Source organism: Heloderma suspectum, chromosome 6 (genome assembly GCF_057233095.1).
Source record: "Heloderma suspectum isolate Gila_16-S chromosome 6, 16-S_ref, whole genome shotgun sequence".
Taxonomy (NCBI): domain Eukaryota; kingdom Metazoa; phylum Chordata; class Lepidosauria; order Squamata; family Helodermatidae; genus Heloderma; species Heloderma suspectum.
In genome coordinates, this window is record NC_139463.1 from 6,113,890 (window position 1) to 6,135,219 (window position 21,330).

At 44.7% G+C, this 21,330-nt stretch overlaps 1 protein-coding gene and 1 long non-coding RNA gene across 6 annotated transcripts in view; one reads left to right on the top strand and one right to left on the bottom strand.

Moving 5' to 3' along the window:
* DIXDC1 (DIX domain containing 1) overlaps positions 1-21,330 on the bottom strand; it is a 102,699-nt gene that overhangs the window by 20,887 nt on the left and 60,482 nt on the right. For all 5 annotated transcript variants that reach the window (XM_084803489.1, XM_084803488.1, XM_084803487.1 and 2 more), the window contains 4 exons: positions 20,861-21,119; positions 20,049-20,156; positions 3,529-3,641; positions 292-440 (listed from right to left, as the gene is read on the bottom strand). In XM_084803489.1, coding sequence (XP_084659615.1) covers positions 292-440; positions 3,529-3,641; positions 20,049-20,156; positions 20,861-21,119 — 629 coding nt within the window. The remainder of the gene's footprint in view (positions 1-291; positions 441-3,528; positions 3,642-20,048; positions 20,157-20,860; positions 21,120-21,330) is intronic.
* Positions 6,850-21,330, top strand: part of LOC146340411 (uncharacterized) — a 31,163-nt gene continuing 16,682 nt past the window's right edge. Inside the window, exon 1 of the long non-coding RNA XR_014783692.1 lies at positions 6,850-6,998. This is a non-coding gene — a long non-coding RNA (uncharacterized LOC146340411). The remainder of the gene's footprint in view (positions 6,999-21,330) is intronic.

The window sequence follows — 21,330 nt, forward strand, 5'->3', positions numbered from 1 at the left end:
GCATGCCACCTCAGCGCTACAGCATTCATTCAGCACGTTTATTAATTAGCATTAAAGTTCAAGGAGTCCTCTCCAGACTGCGTCAGGATTTCTAGAACTGCCTACCTCAGGACTGGCTGAAAGTCACTTTTTACAAACTGCTGAAGGCTTGTAGTTGAGCCAGGAACGGAACCAGCAGCTTCTGAAGCCCACACCAGTGGTGCACACATCAAGACCAACTTCTGCGTGGCTATTAAAAGTTGGCAAAGAAACCAGAACAAATGCAGGCTGAGGAGGGGGAAGAATTGATACCTGCAATCCTGAAATCATCTTCTTTGCTTCCTCAATTTCCTTTTCTAAGTGATCTTGCTGTTCCAGAAGCTGCTCCTCCCATGAAGTCTCCAAGCTTATCGCAGGGCACCTTGACTGCCAGTCAGAGGGAAAGAGAGAGCCTGTCTCTTCTGCAAGCAAAACAACATTTATTGAACAACTCTGGATTGATACAACTTTAGTTTTCTCTGCACTTGAAAGAGACATGCGGAGGTCAGGGCAGGAGAGAGAGAGAAGATAATAGACTACATATCTCTAGGTCAGTCCCTAACCATCACAATTTTCTACCATTAAGGGTATCCTTTTGTTCACAAGCAGGATGCTACGTCCTAAGGGGAAAACTCAGCTAGGCAAAGGTTCAGATCTCAGGTGGATGCACTGTAATAATCTGAACAACTGTCTCACTCTAGTTACTGCATTTGGGAATCGGCAGGTGCTTAGGCTATATTCACACTAACAGAGTCTCTGTCCCACTGCCAAACATGCCAATTCATTCAAGGCCCAACTGCCATGCCAGTATTTTTCAGTAGGACATCTGCAAGCCACTCCAGCTTCAATTTATGGCATGCTGGTTCCTCTGTTTGTACAGCTTCTTACTTTGAAACCTATTCCCCAATGTCTCTCCTCCCACCCTTGTTTACTGGGTGGCTACCTATCTAATGCAGATTGTAAACACTCTGTGCAGGGAACATATCCCTTCCATGTTATTCGGTCTACAGATATGCTAAACAGATGTGGTTAACATCTGCTATCCCCAAATATAACCAAGCGGTTAGATAGCTCAACCTGGATGAAGTTCTGCTTCACCTGGGCAAGTCCCTCTAAGCCTCAGGTCCCCTACCTGTGAAATGTGAATCATGGTGGCCTACCTCACAGGGTTACTGAGAGGCCAAACACAATCACAACTGTAAATTAAGCAGTACTATATAACTGGAAATTAACAGTAGGAGAATGTGACCCAATTAACCACTGCAATCAAATCATGCTAGCCATATATGAATTCTCTAGAGACAATAACATTTGCTTGAAACAAAGCAGGGACAGATGGGTACATGTGGAACTGGAATAGTGACTAAGGCTGCAATCCTATGTATGATTACTTGGGAATAATTCTACTGAACGCAATGGGGCTTACTTCCAAGTAAACATCCTTACAACTGCATTGTAAGAGTATGCATGGTCAGCCCAGAGGTCCCTGGCTCAAATCTCAATGCAACCATGAATTGATCAGATTATCTCAAGCAAACAACTATCTCTCAGCCTCAACCCACCCCTCCCTACCTGGGAAATGCTTACCTCAGAGGACTGCTGTAAGGGTTACTGAGATAATAAAGTTGTAGAGTGCTTTAAATGCTCACTAAAACTTTATAGAAATGCTACATATAATTGTTTGTTTTTGTTATTATTGGAAAAAACCCAAACTAAGTACAGTCTAATACTTTTTAAAGAGCCACTCCAAATGACTGAGGGGAAGCCTCAAAAGACCTCAAGCCCCCTTTTCCCAGGCTCTATTTGAGCTCCTGTGCATTATGAATTCAGACTCACTCAGACAGGGGATTTCAGACTTTTGTTTGAGGGTTTTCCCCCTCTTGCCGCTTGATCTAAGCACAAAGCATCCTTCCCTGCACTGTGAATAATAAAAAGGGACTTCTCTGGGACCTTTTTCTTTTCTTTTCACAGCATCAACCAAGCGAGTCTCCCAGAGACACTACAGATGTGTCCCAGTCACTGTGGATTTGGGATTTAAAATCAGATGGGCTTATGCCCTAAACTCACACCAGTCCTAGAATCAGGGAGAAAGCTGCACAATTTATATCTGGGAGCTAGGGTGTTTCTAACAGGACATGTCAGCATGCTTTGAAATATGGAATGCATCCCTGGTGAATCTTATTTTTATACAGGATAAAAAATATGTTTTCAAAATCAACTGTATATTCTGGCCAATGCAGATTATCTGAATTTCAAATGTGGGAAAGTTTTGAGAGGTAGTATGGTGCAGTGGTTAGAGTGTCAGACTAGGACCATGGAGAACCAGGTTCAAAACCGCACTCAACTGTGAATCCCGCCGGGTGACCTTGGGCCAGTCATTTTTTTTCTCAGTCTAACCTACCTTGCAGGGTAGTTGTGATGATAAAAGAGCAGGGAGAGAATCATGGATGCTGTGCTGAGCTCATTGGACGACGGGCAGATTGCTCATTAAAAGCAACATAAAGATTACATGGGTGTAAAAAAATGCCCAAACAATTTGGTTCAGGAACATTGAGGACTATTCCACATTTTACGCAGAGTTGTACACATTCAAGCGGGAGCTGTATATGCAGTCATAGCTCTCTGCCTTTAAAGCATCTTAGCTTTACACTTTACAAAATGTTATGAAGAGGCCCTTAGAAATGCCAAATAGTTCTGTGAGAGCCAGTAATCTCAGATTATTGACCAGATCCCATTTCTGAGCCTTCTTCAGGGAAGACCCTAGGCCACAGATGAGGGCAGGGGTGGATCAAACAGCTAAAATCTGAGAGGGTCAAACAGCTAAGTTCTCCACCTAGGAGCACACACACCCCAATCTTCCCCACCCCCAAAATTGTTGGCTTCACCAATGAAAGAAAAATGGTTCAGTAATTTGTGTGAAGGACAGCAGCAGTGTTACAGGGCACACTGGGTACACCAGGAGAGCCCCCAAAGCCCCCCAGCCTCCAGGCTGTATGTTTAACACCCCTGCCTTAAATAGCATGGCAAGGATGTTTCATTACTGCATGATATATACAGTTCTGAGTTGGTACAAGGTTCCCCGCAGCCCTGGCTGCGGGGCAAGAATAAGGCTCCTGCCCTGAACTGAGGTACCAAGAGTAGGGCTGTCACCTTATTAAAGAAATCTCAGTTGATTAATTGTATGAGTCTTAATAGACTAAATTTACATACAAGTAGAAACAATAGTTCTGAAGCAAGCAGCATACTTGCCTTGTTTTTAGATGGTACATGCCTGGCCATACTAGTCATGCAAGTGTGCGTGTGTGCGCGCGTGCGCGCATGTGTGTGTGTGAGGGAGAGAAAGAGAAAGAGAAAGAGAAAGAGAAGGTGGGGATGAAATGCCTCTTCTAAGATGGTCCTTGCTATCTGCAGTTTCTCAAATAGTGGAAGACTGTAGCAGCCCAAGTGACTGATGTGGATCTCCAAGTTCACAATTAGAACTATTAGCTGGTTGGCAGTTTGCTCCCCTACCTGTTCTAGTGTCCACTTCTTCTTCACGAACAATGTCAAATCTTGCCTTCTCCTCTGAAGGTGTAGCACTGGACTCACTCTTTGCACTGTTTATGGGGCTAGGCGATGTGAGGCTGTGGGAGGGGAGAGAAGGCAACCAATCTTTTCAGTGCAAACTCGCAGCGATGGAATCACTCTGGATGTGAAATAAGGTTACTCTGCAAGAATGTCAATTGCACCAAATACTATCACAGGTTAATCAGAGGGGGTCACTGTGCCTTCCAACTAGGGCTGTTGGAAAACCCACAATGGTAACACCTTTCTACTCATTAATAATGGGGCATAATCCGTCACCTCTGAAAGGCCCATTGCAAAGGGAGGCTTCCCAAAGGATTGCATTGCACGAGTCAAATTTACCCTTGGTGGCACTTGAATCTGCCACCTGATACAGCTGCCTCCCTTGCCTGATTAGGAGGGTCACTTCTACTGCCACCCCCACCCAAATCTATCCAAAATGCTGGCAGCTAAACAAAGTGCTACTGGAGAAACTGTTTTTATAATTTCTTTTACACACACGCAAACACACACGTGCATGCGCACGCGTACACAAGGACTAGCACTACCCCCAAAAGTCAAGGAGCTTATTCTACACTGTACATCAGGAGTTTTGCTTACAAACACTTCTTGCTACAACTTTTTCCTTGGATGTTGAAAGTTGCTAACTATGGCTATCCACAGTATCTGTTTTCTCATTTGGTCCTTGTTTCTAAGGGCCATGTACAACTGAAGCCAGAAGTCAAATATGTTATTTTTAGTAAAACTGAATTCCCATGGGGACGAAGACACCAAGTCATGATCTGGCCTTACATTCTTGAACACAAGCTTTTCTTTTTCTTTTTTAAGTGTCAGTCATTCCAGATGCTCATTCTAGTCCAACCACTCAAACTTTCTCTCCACCCCCCGCCCTGAAATTCTTCCCATATCCATCACCCAGACAACAGTAAAAGGCATCTGAGACTCACTGACCCATTTAACATGTCCCTAAAGAATTTCTCCTTGCAAGTGTGAGCAAGAGTTAATGTATCATTTTCCCAGACAGAGAGAAACAAAAGATAATGCCAACAAAGGAAAAAGAAAAAAGGGTGAAGAAAACAGAATAGATTAAAAACAAAGATAGAAGATGCTTGCTAACTCATTTGCCTGATTTCCCAGCATTTTTGAGTTGGCCTCCACAGCTGGAATGGCAATAGCTAGGTCATGGAGCGTGCATGCATGTGCGCACACATGCACACACGACTAGTAATATCAAAGCATCTCATAAACTTGGGATGAAGATGACCTGTTCTTAGAATGTTCCATTTAAATTCACAGATCAAGACTTTACCAGCGTTATTCCTTTTGAGTACTATAATTAAAAAATTCAGCTCACTCCACTTATTCTATTCCAGGTAGGCTGCATCCAAGAGCTTCAACACAGGTTCCCACACTGCTAGTTGTGCTAAGACCAAGCCAAAAATGCAGGAAGTAGCAGCACAAAACTCGAAGTTGTGCATTTTGTACATCCATTTCTGAAGGACCACTGGTTTCGACTATGCTGCGCCACCCCAGCAATATGGGCTAGGAGGCTTCAGCAGCGCAATCATCCCAGTCCCTGGCCGTGCCAGATATGTCAAAACAGCACAGCTGACACACAAGGAACTCCCTCTGTCCAACTCCAGAAGCTTCTTTAGGATCAACCTACAGACCAGCCATGATAGCTAAATGGAACCTCCATGCATGGCAGCAATATGCCATGGAAGACTAGACGCTAGGAACAAACAACAGGACAATGCCATTGCCTTCACATTTTGGTTGTGAGCTTCCAGAGGCAGCTGGCTGGCTGCTATTGGAAGCAGAATGGATTTGTTCTGATTCTTTAAGATCAAGATATCTTAGAGTCTTCTACATCTCTCATTTTGTGGCATCAACATGGAAATAACATCCTGATCTAATAGGGAGAGGCAGAAAAAGTCACACAGGTCAGTAGGGTTGCCAACGTTAAAAAAAAAAATCTGCACATCAAGCAGGCTTCTATTAAAGGCAGAGGAGCAAGACCAGTTAAAAGGTAGCAACCCAACAGGGCAGCCCAGAGAAGGTGAAATGAGATTAAGGTGGGGTGCAGGTGGGAGATGGCAGTACTAAACAGACACTGGGAGACGTCATCTGGCAATGCTGGCCCACAAAAATAACACTTCTCTTCAGTTGTGTACGAGATCTGCCCCCACCCTTTAAAAAGAACCTTGGGATTAACAGACAAGAGAAAGCTCAACAACACTTCAAAATGCATCTACAGCAGGATTTTAATAGCAACCTTACAGACACAGCTCAGTTTCAAGGTAGTTTCACAAGGCATGAGATAATCGTGCCAGTCCAGTTCCATTTACAGCTCTTTGGCCGATGGATTACCAGTGACAGTCATCAGACCACCTCGAAAAGAAAGCAACCCACCACGTCAGGAAGTGTACCTGGAGCCCAAAACACTGGTTAAAGGTCATCTCCATTCATCATATATCCTGCTTGTTAAGAGCTTTAGGGGAAGGGAAACCCATCACCTTGGCATCAGCTCCCAAGAGAGGTTGTGCATTTGACTCTTTCGAATCTGATTTCCTTTTTTAAAAATCCCAATTCATCAGCCGATATTAAAAATGCAGAGAAATTGGGTCTGGAAAATTAAATGAATTCCAGCAGGATTTATGGTGCAGGAAAACTGCTCTGCATAATTCCTTCCAGCGTTGCCTGGTTCCTTAGCTAACAAAATCAACCACATGAGCAGCTAATGAGGGACCACTGTATGGGTCACAGCAGCTAAGTCTGCATCCCCTGCCCATTTTTACGAATGACCACCCCCCACACACAGTTAAATGATAGCGGCAACAGTCGGTGGCTCACCATTTGACCTGCTTCCCTCCCATGATCCCCCTTGACCTTTGGCCTCACAGGGCCAGTCTCCTAGGGAGCCTCAATTTTCCACAGGTCCCATCCACAGGCATGCCTCATCTCTTCACGTGCTCGGAATTTCTGCGCCAAGGACGTCGTCTCCTGTCAAACTAACAGAGAAATGTTTGCCAGGTGGACTCCCTCGTGCGAGCCAAGAAATTCACAGCAGGAAGAAGGGAGCAGGGGGAAGAAGAGCTCTGGTTCCTTGGCAGAAGCAGGTCGGTGACAAATCTGCAGCCCTCGAGCGTGCCTTGGGGAGGAGGCAGAGGCCAAAAATTCAGCAGCCTGGGTTCGCTCTGCTCGGTCGCCTGTTGGGTTGTTGTTTGTTTTGCACTGTTGCATTTTGGTCTGACGTATGCTCAAATTCTTTTCAACGGCAAGGATATCAGTCTGGATAGCAAGTCCTGTTTCTCATCCCATTCTGATCAATTCGGCTTCTCAACAGCCACTAAGGAGACCCAAAAGCAAGTCACAGGAACTGCTCCTCCAGCCTTGGATCCTGTCTCTGAAACACAGTATGTAGCAATCAGCCGGTCCTGTGTGTGTGTGTGTGCGCGCGCGCGTGTGCATGCGTGAGTGCGTATGTGTGCTGCCTCTTGCTTTGCTCTCTGCAGCTCCGGCTCCCTCCTGCTGTCACTAGGGCTGTGTGAGGCAGAAACCTATTCTCTGAGATGTCTAAACCCAGGGTGGAGAATAGGGATGGTCTATGAGAGGGGAGGGGCCGGGAGGAGAAGAGGGAGGGGAGGGAGATGTGCTTCATGTGCCTGGGAAGAGCAGGATTATTTGGGCAATTCCTCAGTGAATCATGTCTGCTGATTTTCCTTAGCAGTACTTTTTTTCCTTGCAGAAATTGTGACATCAAGAACGTACATTCACTCTATAATGAATATATGCTGTGTGTGTGTGTGTGTGTGTGTGTGTGTTGATGGGGATCTAAGAGACATGGTCTCTGCCCATGTTGAGGAATGGCCAGATGTAGCAGAGGCTGTTCATCTATATAAAATAGATTTGAGACACTTATAAGATGGTGGCGTCTTTTCCAGCCGACTTTGAGTAACTCATTTGCTGATGTTGATTTATTTCCTTTTGGGAGAAATTTCCATTTGGCAACCAGGAGCCACAAGGCAGCTCTCTTTCCCACTCTCAGTCTCTCCCTCTGTTTTAGTAAAAACAGCAACATACACCAACAGTAAATACAACGTTGCTTAAGACAGGATGATATTTGGGATCAAAACAGCAAAGGAATCATAGACAGAAATTCAATTCAAAAACACACATGGCTTGTCTTTCTGCTAGCCCCTGCAATGGGGTTACCTCCAAGTATTTCGCAACCACCAGAGGGTTCAGAGTCACAATCAGAGGCACTGTCCACGTTTCACAGCTGGGAAAAGTGAGGCACAGAGCTAAAGAGAAATAAAATAACTTGAGCCTGGCAGTCACACCCTGTTCCTCAGTTACTATTGGCAACAGCTACCTTTGGTATATACAAAGATCTCACAGAAAAGGAGTACAGCTGGGCAGGACCAAGGCAAATACACTTTACATCTATGCAAAAGACATTTTGAGTACCAAGGAGGCCAGGCATCAAGGCAAACCTGCGTACCTAACACACTGTAGCAAGAAGCCATTTGTATTCCAACTTTTGGTGGCCAGGGATAGTGAGGCAGTTGCAGTCACAGTGCTATAATCACTGTGCACATCAGTGTAACAGGCACAAAACACACCTATATACCAATACATTTTGTTTCTGTAAAGCACACTGTAATTTACCCTGAGCCCTCAGAATAGGGTTACAGGGAAGGAATCCAAAGCTCTATGTTGTTGTTGGTCAGTCGTTAAGTCGTGTGTCCGACTCTTCGTGACCCCATGGACCATAGCATACCAGGCCTTCCTGTCCTCCGCTCTCTCCCGGAGTGTGCTCAAGTCCATATTCATTGCTATCCAGTGATGCTATCTAGCCATCTCATCCTCTGCCGTCCCCTTCTCCTTTTGCCTTCAGTCTTTCCCAGCATCAGGGTCTTTTCCAGAGTTTTCTCTTCGCATTAGGTGGCCAAAATATTTAAACTTCAGCTTCAGTATCTGTCCTTCCAATGAGCACTCAGGGTTGATTTCCTTTAGGATTGACTGATTGGACCTCCTTGCAGTCCAGGGGACTCGTAAGAGTCTTCTCCAGCACCACAGTTTGAAAGCATCGATTCTTCGGCGCTCAGCCTTCCTTATAGTCCAGCTCTCACAGCCATACATTACTACTGGGAAAACCATAGCTTTGATTAGACGGACCTTTGTCGGCAAGGTGATGTCTTTGCTTCTTACTATGCTGTCTAGGTTTTCCATAGCTTTCCTCCCAAGGAGCAAGCGTCTTTTAATTTCATAGCTACAGTCACCGTCTGCGGTGATCTTGGAGCCCAAGAAAATAAAATCTGTCACTGCTTCCATTTCTTCCCCTTCTATATGCCAGGAAGTGATGGGGCCAGATGCCATGATCTTAAGTTTTTTTAATGTTGAGTTTCAAACCAGCTTTTGCACTCTCCTCTTTTACCCTCAGCAAGAGGCTCTTGAGATCCTCTTCGCTTTCTGCCATTAGGGTGGTATCATCTGCATATCAGAGGTTGTTGATAATTCTCCCAGCAATCTTAATTCCGACCTGTGATTCATCCAACCTGGTGTTTCTCATGATGTACTCTGCATATAAATTAAATAAGCAGGGCGACAATATGCAGCCTTGTCGTACTCCTTTCCCAATTTTGAACCAATCGGTTGTTCCATGTCCGGTTCTTACTGTTGCTTCTTGACCCTCGTACAGGTTTCTCAGGAGACAGGTAAGGTAGTCTGGTACTCCCATCTCTTTAAGAATTTCCCACATTTTGTTGTGATCCCCACAATCAAAGGCTTTAGTGTAGTCAATGGAGCAGAAATAGACATTTTTCTGGAATTCTCTTGCTTTCTCTATGATCCAGCGAATGTTGGCGATTTGATCTCTAGTTCCTCTGCCTCTTCGAAACCCAGCTTGTACTTCCGGTAGTTCTAGGTTCACATGCTGCTGAAGCCTAGCTTGTAGGATTTTGAGCATAACCTTGCTGGCATGTGAAATGAGCGCAATTGTATGGTAGTCTGAACACTCTTTGGCATTGCCCTTCTTTGGAATTGGAATGTAAACTGACCTTTTCCAGTCTTGTGGCCACTGTTGCGTGTTCCAAATGTGTTGGCATATTGAGTGCAGCACTTTAACAGCATCATCTTTTAGGATTTTAAATAGCTCAGCTGGAATACTGTCATCTCCACTAGCTTTGTTGTTAGTAATGCTTCCTAAGGCCCACTTCACTTCACTCTCGAGGATGTCCGGCTCAAGTTCAGCGACCACACTATCATGGCTATCAGGGACATTAAGATCTTTCCTGTATAGTTCTTCTGTGTATTCTTTCCACCTCTTCTTAATCTCATCTGCTTCTGTTAGGTCCCTGCCTTCTTTGTCCTTTATCATGCCCGTCTTTGCACAAAACGTTCCCTTGAGATCTCCGATTTTCTTGAAAAGATCTCTAGTCTTTCCCATTCTGTTGTTTTCCTCGATTTCTTTGCATTGTTCATTTAAGAAGGCCTTCTTGTCTCTCCTTGCTATTCTCTGGAACTCTGCATTCAGTTGGATATAGCTTCCCCTTTCTTCCTTGCTTTTCACTTCCCTTCTTTCCTCAGCTACTTGTAAAGCCTCATCAGACAGCCACTTTGCTTTCTTGCATTTCTTTTTCTTTGGGATGGATTGAGTTGCTGCCTCCTGAACAATGTTACGGACTTCCATCCATAGTTCCTCAGGCACTCTGTCTATCAGGTCTAATCCCTTAAATCTATTCATAAGGGATATGATTTAGGTCATACCTGTATGGTTTAGTGGTTTTCCCTATGTTCTTCCATTTCAGCCAAAATTTTGCAACAAGAAGCTCATGATCTGAGCCACAGTCAGCTCCAGGTCTTGTTTTGACTGACTGTATAGAGCTTCTCCATCTTTGGCTGCAAAATACATAATCAATCTGATTTCGATATTGACCATCTGGTGATGTCCATGTGTAGAGTCGCCTCTTGTGCTGTTGGAAAAGCATGTTTGCTATGATCAGCGTGTTCTCTTGGCAAAACTCTATTAGCCTTTGTCCTGCTTCATTTTGTACACCAAGGCCATGCTTGCCTGTTATCCCAGTGATTTCATGACTTCCTACTTTAGCATTCCAATCCCCTATGATGAAAAGGACATCTTTTTTTGGTGTTAGTTCTAGAAGGTGTTGTAGGTCTTCATAGAACCGATCAACCTCCGCTTCTTCGGCCTCAGTGGTTGGGGCATAGACTTGAATTACTGTGAGGTTGAATGGTTTGCCTTGGATTCGTAGTGAGATCATTCTAACGTTATTGAGATTGTGCCCCAGTACTGCTTTTCCCACCCTTTTGTTGACTATGAGAGCTACTCCATTTCTTCTAAGGGATTCTTGCTCACAGTAATAGATATAATGGTCACCTGAATTAAATTTGCCCATGCTTGTCCATTTTAGTTCTCTGATTCCCAAGATGTCGATGTTCAATCTTGCCATCTCATGTTTGACCACCTCCAGCTTACCTTGATTCATTGATCTGACATTCCAGGTTCCTAAACAATATTGTTCTTTACAGCATCGGATTTTCTTTTCACCACCAGACACATCCACAGCTGAGTGTCCTTTTGGCTTTGGCCCAGCCGCTTCACTCTTTCTGGCGCTACTTGGAAATTCCCTCTGCTCTTCCCCAGTAGTATATTGGACCCCTTCCGACCTGAGGGGCTCATCTTCCGGTGTCATATCTTTTAGCCTTATGATATGTTCCATGGGGTTTTCTTGGCAAGAATACTGGAGTGGCTTGCCATTTCCTTCTCCAGTGGACCACATTTTGTCAGAACTCTCCGCCATGACCTGTCTGTCTTGGGTGGCCCTGCACGGCATAGCTTATGGCTTCACTGAGCTCTATGTACAACACCCCATATTAGGGAATTTGCAGGAGTTTCATCAAAAGTGCCTTATACTCCTCTCTCAGTGTTGATGCATATGCGTGAATGACTTTGCACATGCAGTTCTGAAGTTGCACAAATGCATTTTTTAATTCAGCTGAGGGCTAGGTAGGAAAAGGGTTCCTATGAACAGATGTCCCCTGGTCGAAGTGCATTACCACCACAGAGCTCTTTGCTACTACTGTGTGAACTAGGCAGGCTGGGTGTGTCTTCTCCTGTATTAAGTGGGGGCAAACTTTATAGTGGGAGAAATTATCTTGTCAACATACATTATGAGATTCCCAAGTGATAATGAAAATGTCTTTCCTATCACTGGGACAAAGTTGCCTTATACTTGCTGGTCTGCTCATGCTAGGGCCAGAACACCACTGAATTCAACAGATATCAGACCAGCCATGATGGATTAAAATGGATGACAGCAATGAAAAAATCCAGCTCTGTGCTGGCTGCCTGGTATTTTGCTGAATCTTAGTGACAGTCAGTGTGAGACTTTGGCATCTTGTTGTTGTTCAGTCGTTCAGTCGTGTCCGACTCTTCGTGACCCCATGGACCATAGCACGCCAGGCCTTCCTGTCCTGCGCTCTCTCCCGGAGCGTGCTCAAGTTCATATTCATTGCATCCGTGATGCTATCTAGCCATCTCATCCTCTGCCGTCCCCTTCTCCTTTTGCCTTCAGTCTTTCCCAGCATCAGGGTCTTTTCCAGGGAGTTTTCTCTTCGCATTAGGTGGCCAAAATATTGTAGCTTCAGCTTCATTATCTGTCCTTCCAATGAGCACTCAGGGTTGATTTCCTTTAGGATGGACTGATTTGACCTCCTTGCAGTCCAGGGGACTCGTAAGAGTCTTCTCCAGCACCACAGTTCGAAAGCATCAATTCTTCGGCGCTCAGCCTTCCTTATAGTCCAGCTCTCACAGCCATACATTACTACTGGGAAAACCATAGCTTTGATTAGACGGACCTTTGTCGGCAAGGTGATGTCTCTGCTTCTTACTATGCTGTCTAGGTTGGCCATAGCTTTCCTCCCAAGGAGCAAGCGTCTTTTAATTTCATCGCTACAGTCACTGTCTGCGGTGATCTTGGAGCCCAAGAAAATAAAATCTGTCACTGCTTCCATTTCTTCCCCTTCTATATGCCAGGAAGTGATGGGGCCAGATGCCATGATCTTCGTTTTTTTAATGTTGAGTTTCAAACCAGCTTTTGCACTCTCCTCTTTCACCCTCAACAAGAGGCTCTTGAGATCCTCTTCGCTTTCTGCCATTAGGGTGGTATCGTCTGCATATCGGAGGTTGTTGATAATTCTCCCAGCAATCTTAATTCCGACCTCTGATTCATCCAACCCGGCATTTCTCATGATGTACTCTGCATAGAAGTTAAATAAGCAGGGTGACAATATGCAGCCTTGTCGTACTCCTTTCCCAATTTTGAACCAATCGGTTGTTCCATGTCTGGTTCTTACTGTTGCTTCTTGACCCTCGTACAGGTTTCTCAGGAGACAGGTAAGGTGGTCTGGTACTCCCATCACTTTAAGAATTTGCCACAGTTTGTTGTGATCCACACAATCAAAGGCTTTAGCGTAGTCAATGAAGCAGAAATAGACGTTTTTCTGGAATTCTCTTGCTTTCTCCATGATGCAGCGAATGTTGGCGATTTGATCTCTAGTTCCTCTGCCTCTTCGAAACCCAGCTTGTACTTCCGGTAGTTCTCGGTTCGCATACTGCTGAAGCCTAGCTTGTAGGATTTTGAGCATCACCTTGCTGGCATGTGAAATGAGCGCAATTGTGCGGTAGTTTGAACACTCTTTGTGCGGTAGTTTGAACACTCTTTGGCGTTGCCCTTCTTTGGAATTGGAATGTAAACTGACCTTTTCCAGTCTTGTGGCCACTGTTGAGTGTTCCAGATTTGTTGGCATATTGAATGCAGCACTTTAACAGCATCATCTTTTAGGATTTTAAATAGCTCGGCTGGAATACTGTCATCTCCGCTAGCTTTGTTGTTACTAATGCTTCCTAAGGCCCACTTGACTTCACTCTCTAGGATGTCCGGCTCAAGTTCAGTGACCGCACTATCATGGCTATCAGGGACATTCAGATCTTTCCTGTATAGTTCTTCTGTGTATTCTTTCCACCTCTTCTTAATCTCATCTGCTTCTGTTAGGTCCCTGCCTTCTTTGTCCTTTATCATGCCCGTCTTTGCACAAAACGTTCCCTTGAGATCTCCAATTTTCTTGAAGAGATCTCTAGTCTTTCCCATTCTGTTGATTTCCTCGATTTCTTTGCATTTTTGGCATCTTACTTGATGATAAAAACCTGATGAGGGGAAAGCATCATATCTAATAAGATGCTAACAGTAGAAGCCACAACAGGCTTAAAGAGGACATGGACTCCTAACATTATGTGAATGTTTGGAAGAATGAGCTGAAATTATGTATTGATGTGTCATATGTCAAACTGACCTCTCCCAAAATATGCAGAAAAGCAGGGTCCTTGTTACACTTCTCCCTAGATATGCCTTGTGTAGGTTCATGCAAGGTTAGGAAACTGACATAAAAGATGGGGCACAGGAATCTGCTCCTGCCTCTGATCAATATAAAGAGATGTTAGGAGGGGTTGCGGCTCAGTGGTAGAGCACATGCTTGGTATGCAGAAGGTCCCAGGTTTGATCCCCAGCATCTCCAGGTAGAGCTGGAAAAAACCCTGCTTGAAACCCTGGAGCGCTGCTGCCAGTCAATGTCAACAATACCGGCTAGATGGATCCAGGATCTGACTCAGTATAGGGCTGCTTCATATATTCTGGGCACATACAGTGGCTTCTGCTGCTGCTGCTCCCTTCTTCTTTGGGATACTTTTGGATATTTTCCATTTCCTTTCCCGCTGGTATGGCTTGACTGGAGACAGTTGGAACCTCTGTCTCACTGTGCTGACAGGCTCTCATGGAGATGGAAGGATCTGAGGCCCACTGCACTGGATTGGTAGATATGAATTTTGCCTATCATAGTCTATTAATAGTCAAGTTATGGGCTAGGGGAAGACGTAGGCCTAGGATTAATATTGAAATTGCTTTGATTGCTTTGTTAATGACATTTCAATACCATTCTTACACCATTTTTAAATCATTTGTATTGTTTTGTTGGTTGGTGGGTTGGTTGGTTGATTGGTTGATTAATTTCTTATTACCTTCTCTGACAGGTTATAATATTTTCTAAATATGAATGTTACTGTGTCTGTCTTCAAGTTAATATCATTTTCTATATGAAGATAATATTATTTTAAGCACTGTGTATCAATACACTAATTGATTTGTTTCAATTAGAATCTTGAGTCTGTGGACTTTCACACTGATCGGGCTTTATCCTCTGACCCACTGGGTTGCAAAGGTGCAAATTCAAACTCAGATTAGACCACCAAATTAACTAGTCTGAGTCAGAACATTTGTCTGGCTGCAGCGCTCCAAATTTAAGGCAGAGGCCTCTACTGGCTCAGCTACCCAAGTTCCTCTTTAACTAGAAATGCCAGGGATTGAACCCAGGATCTTGTGTATGTGCTCTGTCACGGAGCCATGGCCCCTCCCCTGTCATGTGTGGGGACATCTTGGGTGTCCCATGTTAATCCTGAAGAACTAGAGTTGTTAACCCAGATTAGAAACCATCCTTCACCTATAAGCATTATTTGAAAGAGCAGGGGAGAGAAAAATCCATCCTTTTGCCACTTCATTGTGAATATGACAGAGTGGTTAAAGAAGTGTGTTAAAGTGTAACTAATCTTGGGTATATAACCTAGTGTGTGTTTTTAAATCCCTTTCATAATATTCAGAGGCATCACAAATCAGTCTTGATGCTAACTAAACTTGATTTCTTCCTCTGAGTGGCTGTGTCTATCCTGCAGCTATTATCTTCCCTAACCACACACACACACACCCTTCTTCTTACTGATGGTGATGGTGCTTGAGAAAGATAAATCCTTTCCAGCTTGGCAGTTACTGCTGCAGTTTAAACAGGCATTCTCTGTGTCTGTGATGGCTCTGGATTTGGTTACCAGCTTCAGATGCCTTTCTCCATCAAAGGCTTAGTCGTCTGCCTCCTTTCACACAGAACAAGTTGTGTATTTGGCACTGCTGGGAGCCAAACACATACCCATAAGGGGGGTGAGGATGGAGAGAGAACCATTCTGTAGGATAGCCTGGATCTGATGTCTCCATCCAGGACCCTACTCTGGAGAAATTAATAGAATTTCCATGTTTGCTTTCCCCCCAACCCTACCCACACACAGAAACAAGTTTTTCCCTGCTATAGCATGGACACAGTCCCAAGACCTTATCTCTCCTGCTTTCAACCTCTCTCTTGGGTCTTGCTGCTAAGTTTCACAATGCAATTTCTGCCCTTTGTCTGTACACAGTTACAAAGCCAGCACACAAATCCACATTTAACGGATGGAGAATATCTCCCATTCTCAAGACATTATGATTGAAATCTAATTACACATCACAGCACAGCCCCAGGTTTAATTAAAAAGCATTTTACTCCAGTTTGACATAATCTCCAATCAATTTCCTAGCAGGCTGTCAGTCCTTCTGCCTGCTTCTCAGCCCTGTAGGATTAGGAAAACTCTCAAAAATGTGCACCCTGGATTAAACCTGTCAAATCTTTGGAGTCTTCTCCTGTCTCTGATGCTATGAGCACAGCTGTACAGGAAGCAATGTGCCTGCAGGGAGGAGTCAACAAAGCTCAAACTAATCTTGGGGAAGTTCAGACAGCTTTAACACCATCAGGAAAGGGTTATGTCTCAACAGGAAACCCAAAATGGAGATGGCTGGAGTTCTGGTCCCCCTTTACATACAGATTTTGCCTGTGGGTCCAAGACAAGGTGTGACATGACATGGTCAAACCACCCAGTTCCTTCTTATCCACAACCACTACATGGCTCCTGACAGATGCTTAGACATGGAATATGGTGAAAGTTAATAGGAAGAAAGTTCCTGAACTTTGGAACAGCCACAGTAATGGAGGACATAGCCAAGGGGTGGACAATTTATGGCCCTCAAGATGTTTAGGCCTACAACTCCCATTAGCCCTAACCAGCATAGCCAGTGATGAGGGATTCTGGGAGTTGTAGGCCAAAACATCTGGAGGGCCACAAGGTGCCCACCCCTGACATAGCCAATCAGTATTAAGTACAGTAACAACATGGAACCTCCATCCACAGAGGCACTATACCTCTGAATACCGAAAGCTGGGAACAAAACAACAACTGGAGAAGGCCATCAGCTTCTTGCCTTCTGGGGAAGCTTTCAAGGAACATCTGGCTGGAAGCTGTTGGAAACGGTAAAGCAGTTCTTGCAGAACCCCTCTCCTTTTGTCCTCAGTATTCAAAAAGTGCACAGATAACACAATCAAGGAGATGCTCTAGAGAGAATTCAGAAGGACATGGGGGATGAAGTAATATCTGACCATGGAGGGCCCAAAACATTTAGACATGTGGTAACACCATGTTCTGTGAAAAGCATGAACACATTATCTACCAATACAGCTATGAAAAAAATCCTGAAGCACTTCGTGGCATTCCCGGATAGTGGAATCACCATGTTGCCTGCTATCAAAATTGTCAGCCACTGTTTACCAGTGCAATAGCAGAGTTTAGGTCAGGAAGGAAGGGGGGAAATTGTTGCCAATTAGCATAGCCGAGGGAACTGCAGGAGGCAAATTGTAATTACCCACCCTGGAATCAGGCCAGGGCTCTGTGGGCCAATCACCCTAACTCTTGTGAAATGCGCCATGCAGTTTTTAATGAGCCCACATGAGTAGGAATTCCATTTGGTTCTCTTTCGAAAGGTATTTTTGGTGGCAGTGTCTTTCCTTACCCCACATACCCTAAACCACGGAGCTGGCACAGTTGCTAGGGAAGGCAGAACTACTCTGGCAGATTCTCACCACAGTTTTCTGTGTATATCTTCCTAGGCTAGGAGGCACCCTGCCCTACTACTTACCTCCCCACAAGTTGATCTGTGTGGGCTGGTGGGTTGAGTGGTGCTTTGCTTACTCTGCCTTAGAGTAGGAGGTTGGACTGAAGAGCTGTTCTGTAGGAAAGGTAGCTGTGGACCTGCATTGGCTGATAGTGGCAGTGACCATTGGAGCATCTCCTCAATTTTGCCAAGGTTTTAATCCCTTAAAGGACACCATGTTCTTTCCCTCTACTATGTCTGGCCTCAATGCCTATCGTAAGAGCCCACCTGTCTACCTACTCACCTATCCACCCACTTTTTAAGTTAAATTATTGAAGGCTTATAGTATTTATTTCTGGACTTAATTAGGCTTGTTACAGCAAAATGTGGGGATCCCCTGCTCCATCTCGCTCTTTGAAATGGTTTAAGATATCTATACATAGTGTAAGTGCATGGATCGGTTTGAAAGCAGGCATCCTGTTTTTATTGTATTTATCTGCATGCCTCCTAGAACCCTTTTTTTAAAGTAGAGCTGCAATCTAAACCAGTGGACATTTTAAATTTGCATGTATGTAAATGAACTGATATGCAAAAATGACGAGTGTTTCTTATCCCACCCCCTCTCTCTTCTCCATTCCTAAACAAAAAGGGAGTGGGGAAAACACAGGAGAACTATGTATGTACTCTCTATTCTGCAGTGCTCGTTGCGATATATGAGGAAGCTTTGTGGACCACAACTATCTCAGGATCACAGCCCGTAAGTTGGGGCTGACCAGGAGAACATCTGCACTCTTAACTCCTAGAGGTCTGCAGTAAGAGGAAGAGGCTGGAATACAGATTCTAACTCTTCAGTGAGGAACAGCACAGTGTGGAAAGAGACTGTAAGAGATTGCTTTCAGAGTGCAGACATCTATGTGCAACAAACATTCACTGGGTGGGTCACATACAGCCCTGATGTGCAGCTGACTCACAGACTTGCACTATTGCATTCACAGACATAGCCCTATAAGCCGGCAGAGGGACCAGGAATGATTTCAGCTGAACAGGCTGTACAGGCACCCAGGGTACTCAGTTCAGCCTTCTTGGTCAGGCGGGCCTAAGTAAAAATAAGCTGTAATTACAGTCAAACACCACATCCTGCAAGATGCCTTTCCCAGAGCCTCCATCTCAACTACTGCCCTGGCTCAAACCTCAGTTAGCTTGCGACGTCCTCTGAGTCCACAGCCACGATAGCAGGGCTATTTATAGCAAGGTGTGAGTACTTCACTCCCTAGTCCCAAGTCTTCAAGGCAACACGCCTGCTATAGGAACCATGGGGAACTCTTATTTTTCCTTCACACAGGAGTTATAGGAGAAGGGAGCAGGGGGCTTTACAGAATTTAAAAGAGGAACCCAAGTGAATGTGAAAATCCAGAGCAGTGGGTGGGCTTGGAAGATGGTAGGGAAACAAAATAATGAAAGGTGAATGAAAAAAGTGATATGGATGAGGGCATCATGGAACAGCAACTAAGAACAGCAACTAAGCCCAAGTTGCTTTCAGTCACAGAAAGGGAGTCATCCCCCACCAAACACACACACACACACACACACACACACACTTTTTTCTTGTTTTTTTTATTTTCCTTTTTCACAACAGTCTCTTTAATCAGCTTTTTCTACCCAACTGGGCCATGAAAGGTCCCTCTACAGGGCGTCAGGCTTTCTCCACCATGGCATCAAAGGTTCATTCCCCTTCTCATGTCTCCAACAGAGAAAAGGAGGTCTCTTGGAACAGCTGATCTATTACTGTGCCCTGTGAATTTTGCACCAAAAAAAGAAAATGCACGTAATAGAAACCCAGATTTGGCATGTAGCAAAACGCCTAGTGAGCAGAAAACAGCATGCAAATTGGCAGATGTAGGGAAACTGACCAACACACAACATTCTGGGTTGAGAGGGCAAACTTTCTGATGGTACAGTTGTGAGGAAGATTTCAACAGGGACTAAAGAACAATGGAAAACACAGACAAAGCGCTGGGGAGGAGTTTTCGGGGAAATTATGGGAACACATTTTGAGGGCAGAGAAGAGTCTGATCCTTCTCCACTGTATCTCAGTGGAGGAATTGGAGGAAAACTGCTAAACACTTATGAATATGACCACAGAATCATAAACTGAATAAAGATTCATATAATTTGAACAGCATAGTGCCTTTTTGTGGATCCTGAACTATTTCTATAAGGTCTGAGGAGGGGGAAGGCAAGGAGACATAGGTTTGGGGAATCTGAGGAACAGAAGCAAAGGGGCTAAAACCAACGGGAGATGGCAAAACCCATCAGAACCCCACAGCATGACAACTGCGTTGGGAATCCTTTTGTTTCTGGGCCTTCTGAAAGCCGTGATCTTTCTCAAACATATATCTATATCCATGAGGGCCAGAAAAATGAAAGCGGAGATTATGAAGAAACGAAAGTCTGCATCAGATGGAAGATCTCATGCAGCTCACGGTGTCCACTGAAAAGAGCCTTGCATATTTTTAAAAATTAGTTCAGCGCTGGCCTCTATAAAGGATAGATGTGGATAAGCATTGAGCCAGGGGGGTGCCTTGCCTCTACAAGTAGCACATCTATTACCTGGAGGAGTGGGACTCCGAAGACACACTTTGCTGCCCCTCGTATTGCTGTACCAGCGCTCGGACACTCCAGTATGGATGCTCAATCTCTTCATCCAGGCTGCTATCTCTGAAGATAGAGATTGCATCATGAATAAGGGCAAGCAGGGTAAAATAAAGACAAATTCCCCCTTGGATTCATTCTAGACAGAATCTAATGAAGAATATCTGCAGGATTTGAATAGTATTGCCTCTTCACCCAGTTTTTTTTTTTTTTAGAAGGTCACAACTTTTTTGCATATAGTAATTAATTTTAAAGTGTGCGGATTCTAAAAACCGCTCACAGCCTCCCTGGTTACACCGTCTGGGCCTCAAACAGCAGCTGCTACAAGAACACAGCAAATGAAATGGAGCTTGCAGGAAAATGGAACAGTGGCAACCGTTGACCCAAAATGAGGGGGTTACTGGAAGGGGACAGGTCACCAATCCCACCTGTTTGAGAAAATAAAGCCTTTCAGCCTTTTGTTAACCTCTTTCCATCAGCCTACAGCTCCAATATCCCCTTTCATTGGCTGACATGGCATTTTGCCATCACCGGTCTACCTGCAAAATCCACACCAGCATGCCACAAGCAAATATCTCCCGATGTCTCCAGCAAGTGAGCCAAACTGCATGCTGGAGAGGAAAGCAAAAACACTCCCCACCCCCACCCCGCACCCAAAACAAGGCTACTAGCCAATCCACCCTAGGAACACTCATTCCTGAATCCAGATATCAGCAAAGCTCCTCAACAAAGTCTTCTGTTTGTGCTGTAGTTCTGAGCATATCACATACCTCCATTTGTGCCGGAAAACATCACGTCCCAAGCGCGAGACATCCTGGCGGACATCTGCCAAGGCAGCCACTGCACTCTGGGCAACCGCAGTGGCTGAGTGAGGCCTGTGATTGGCTGATGACATTCCTGTTTCCACTGAGCTCTTTCCCATGATGCTAGATGGGACCTGATTGGCTGTTTTGCTTGAGCCAGGTTTAAAATGAGCAGCTAAGGCAAGAATTAACCTCATGATGCATTTCAGGTTCCCATCAACGATGTCTATAAAATACAATCAAACCCAGACAGCAAGGTTATTTGTCGGAAGCCCAATTGTGGCCAATTGTAGTGACTGTAGTTAAACTCAAGAAGGGCATTCTAAAGGCAGAATACCATGTCACAAAGAACAAGGGACTGTCACCAAAAATGATGACCCCATGTTGAGTTCCTTCCTCACCCTCCATTATATGTAGTCCAACTTACCCTGTGTCTT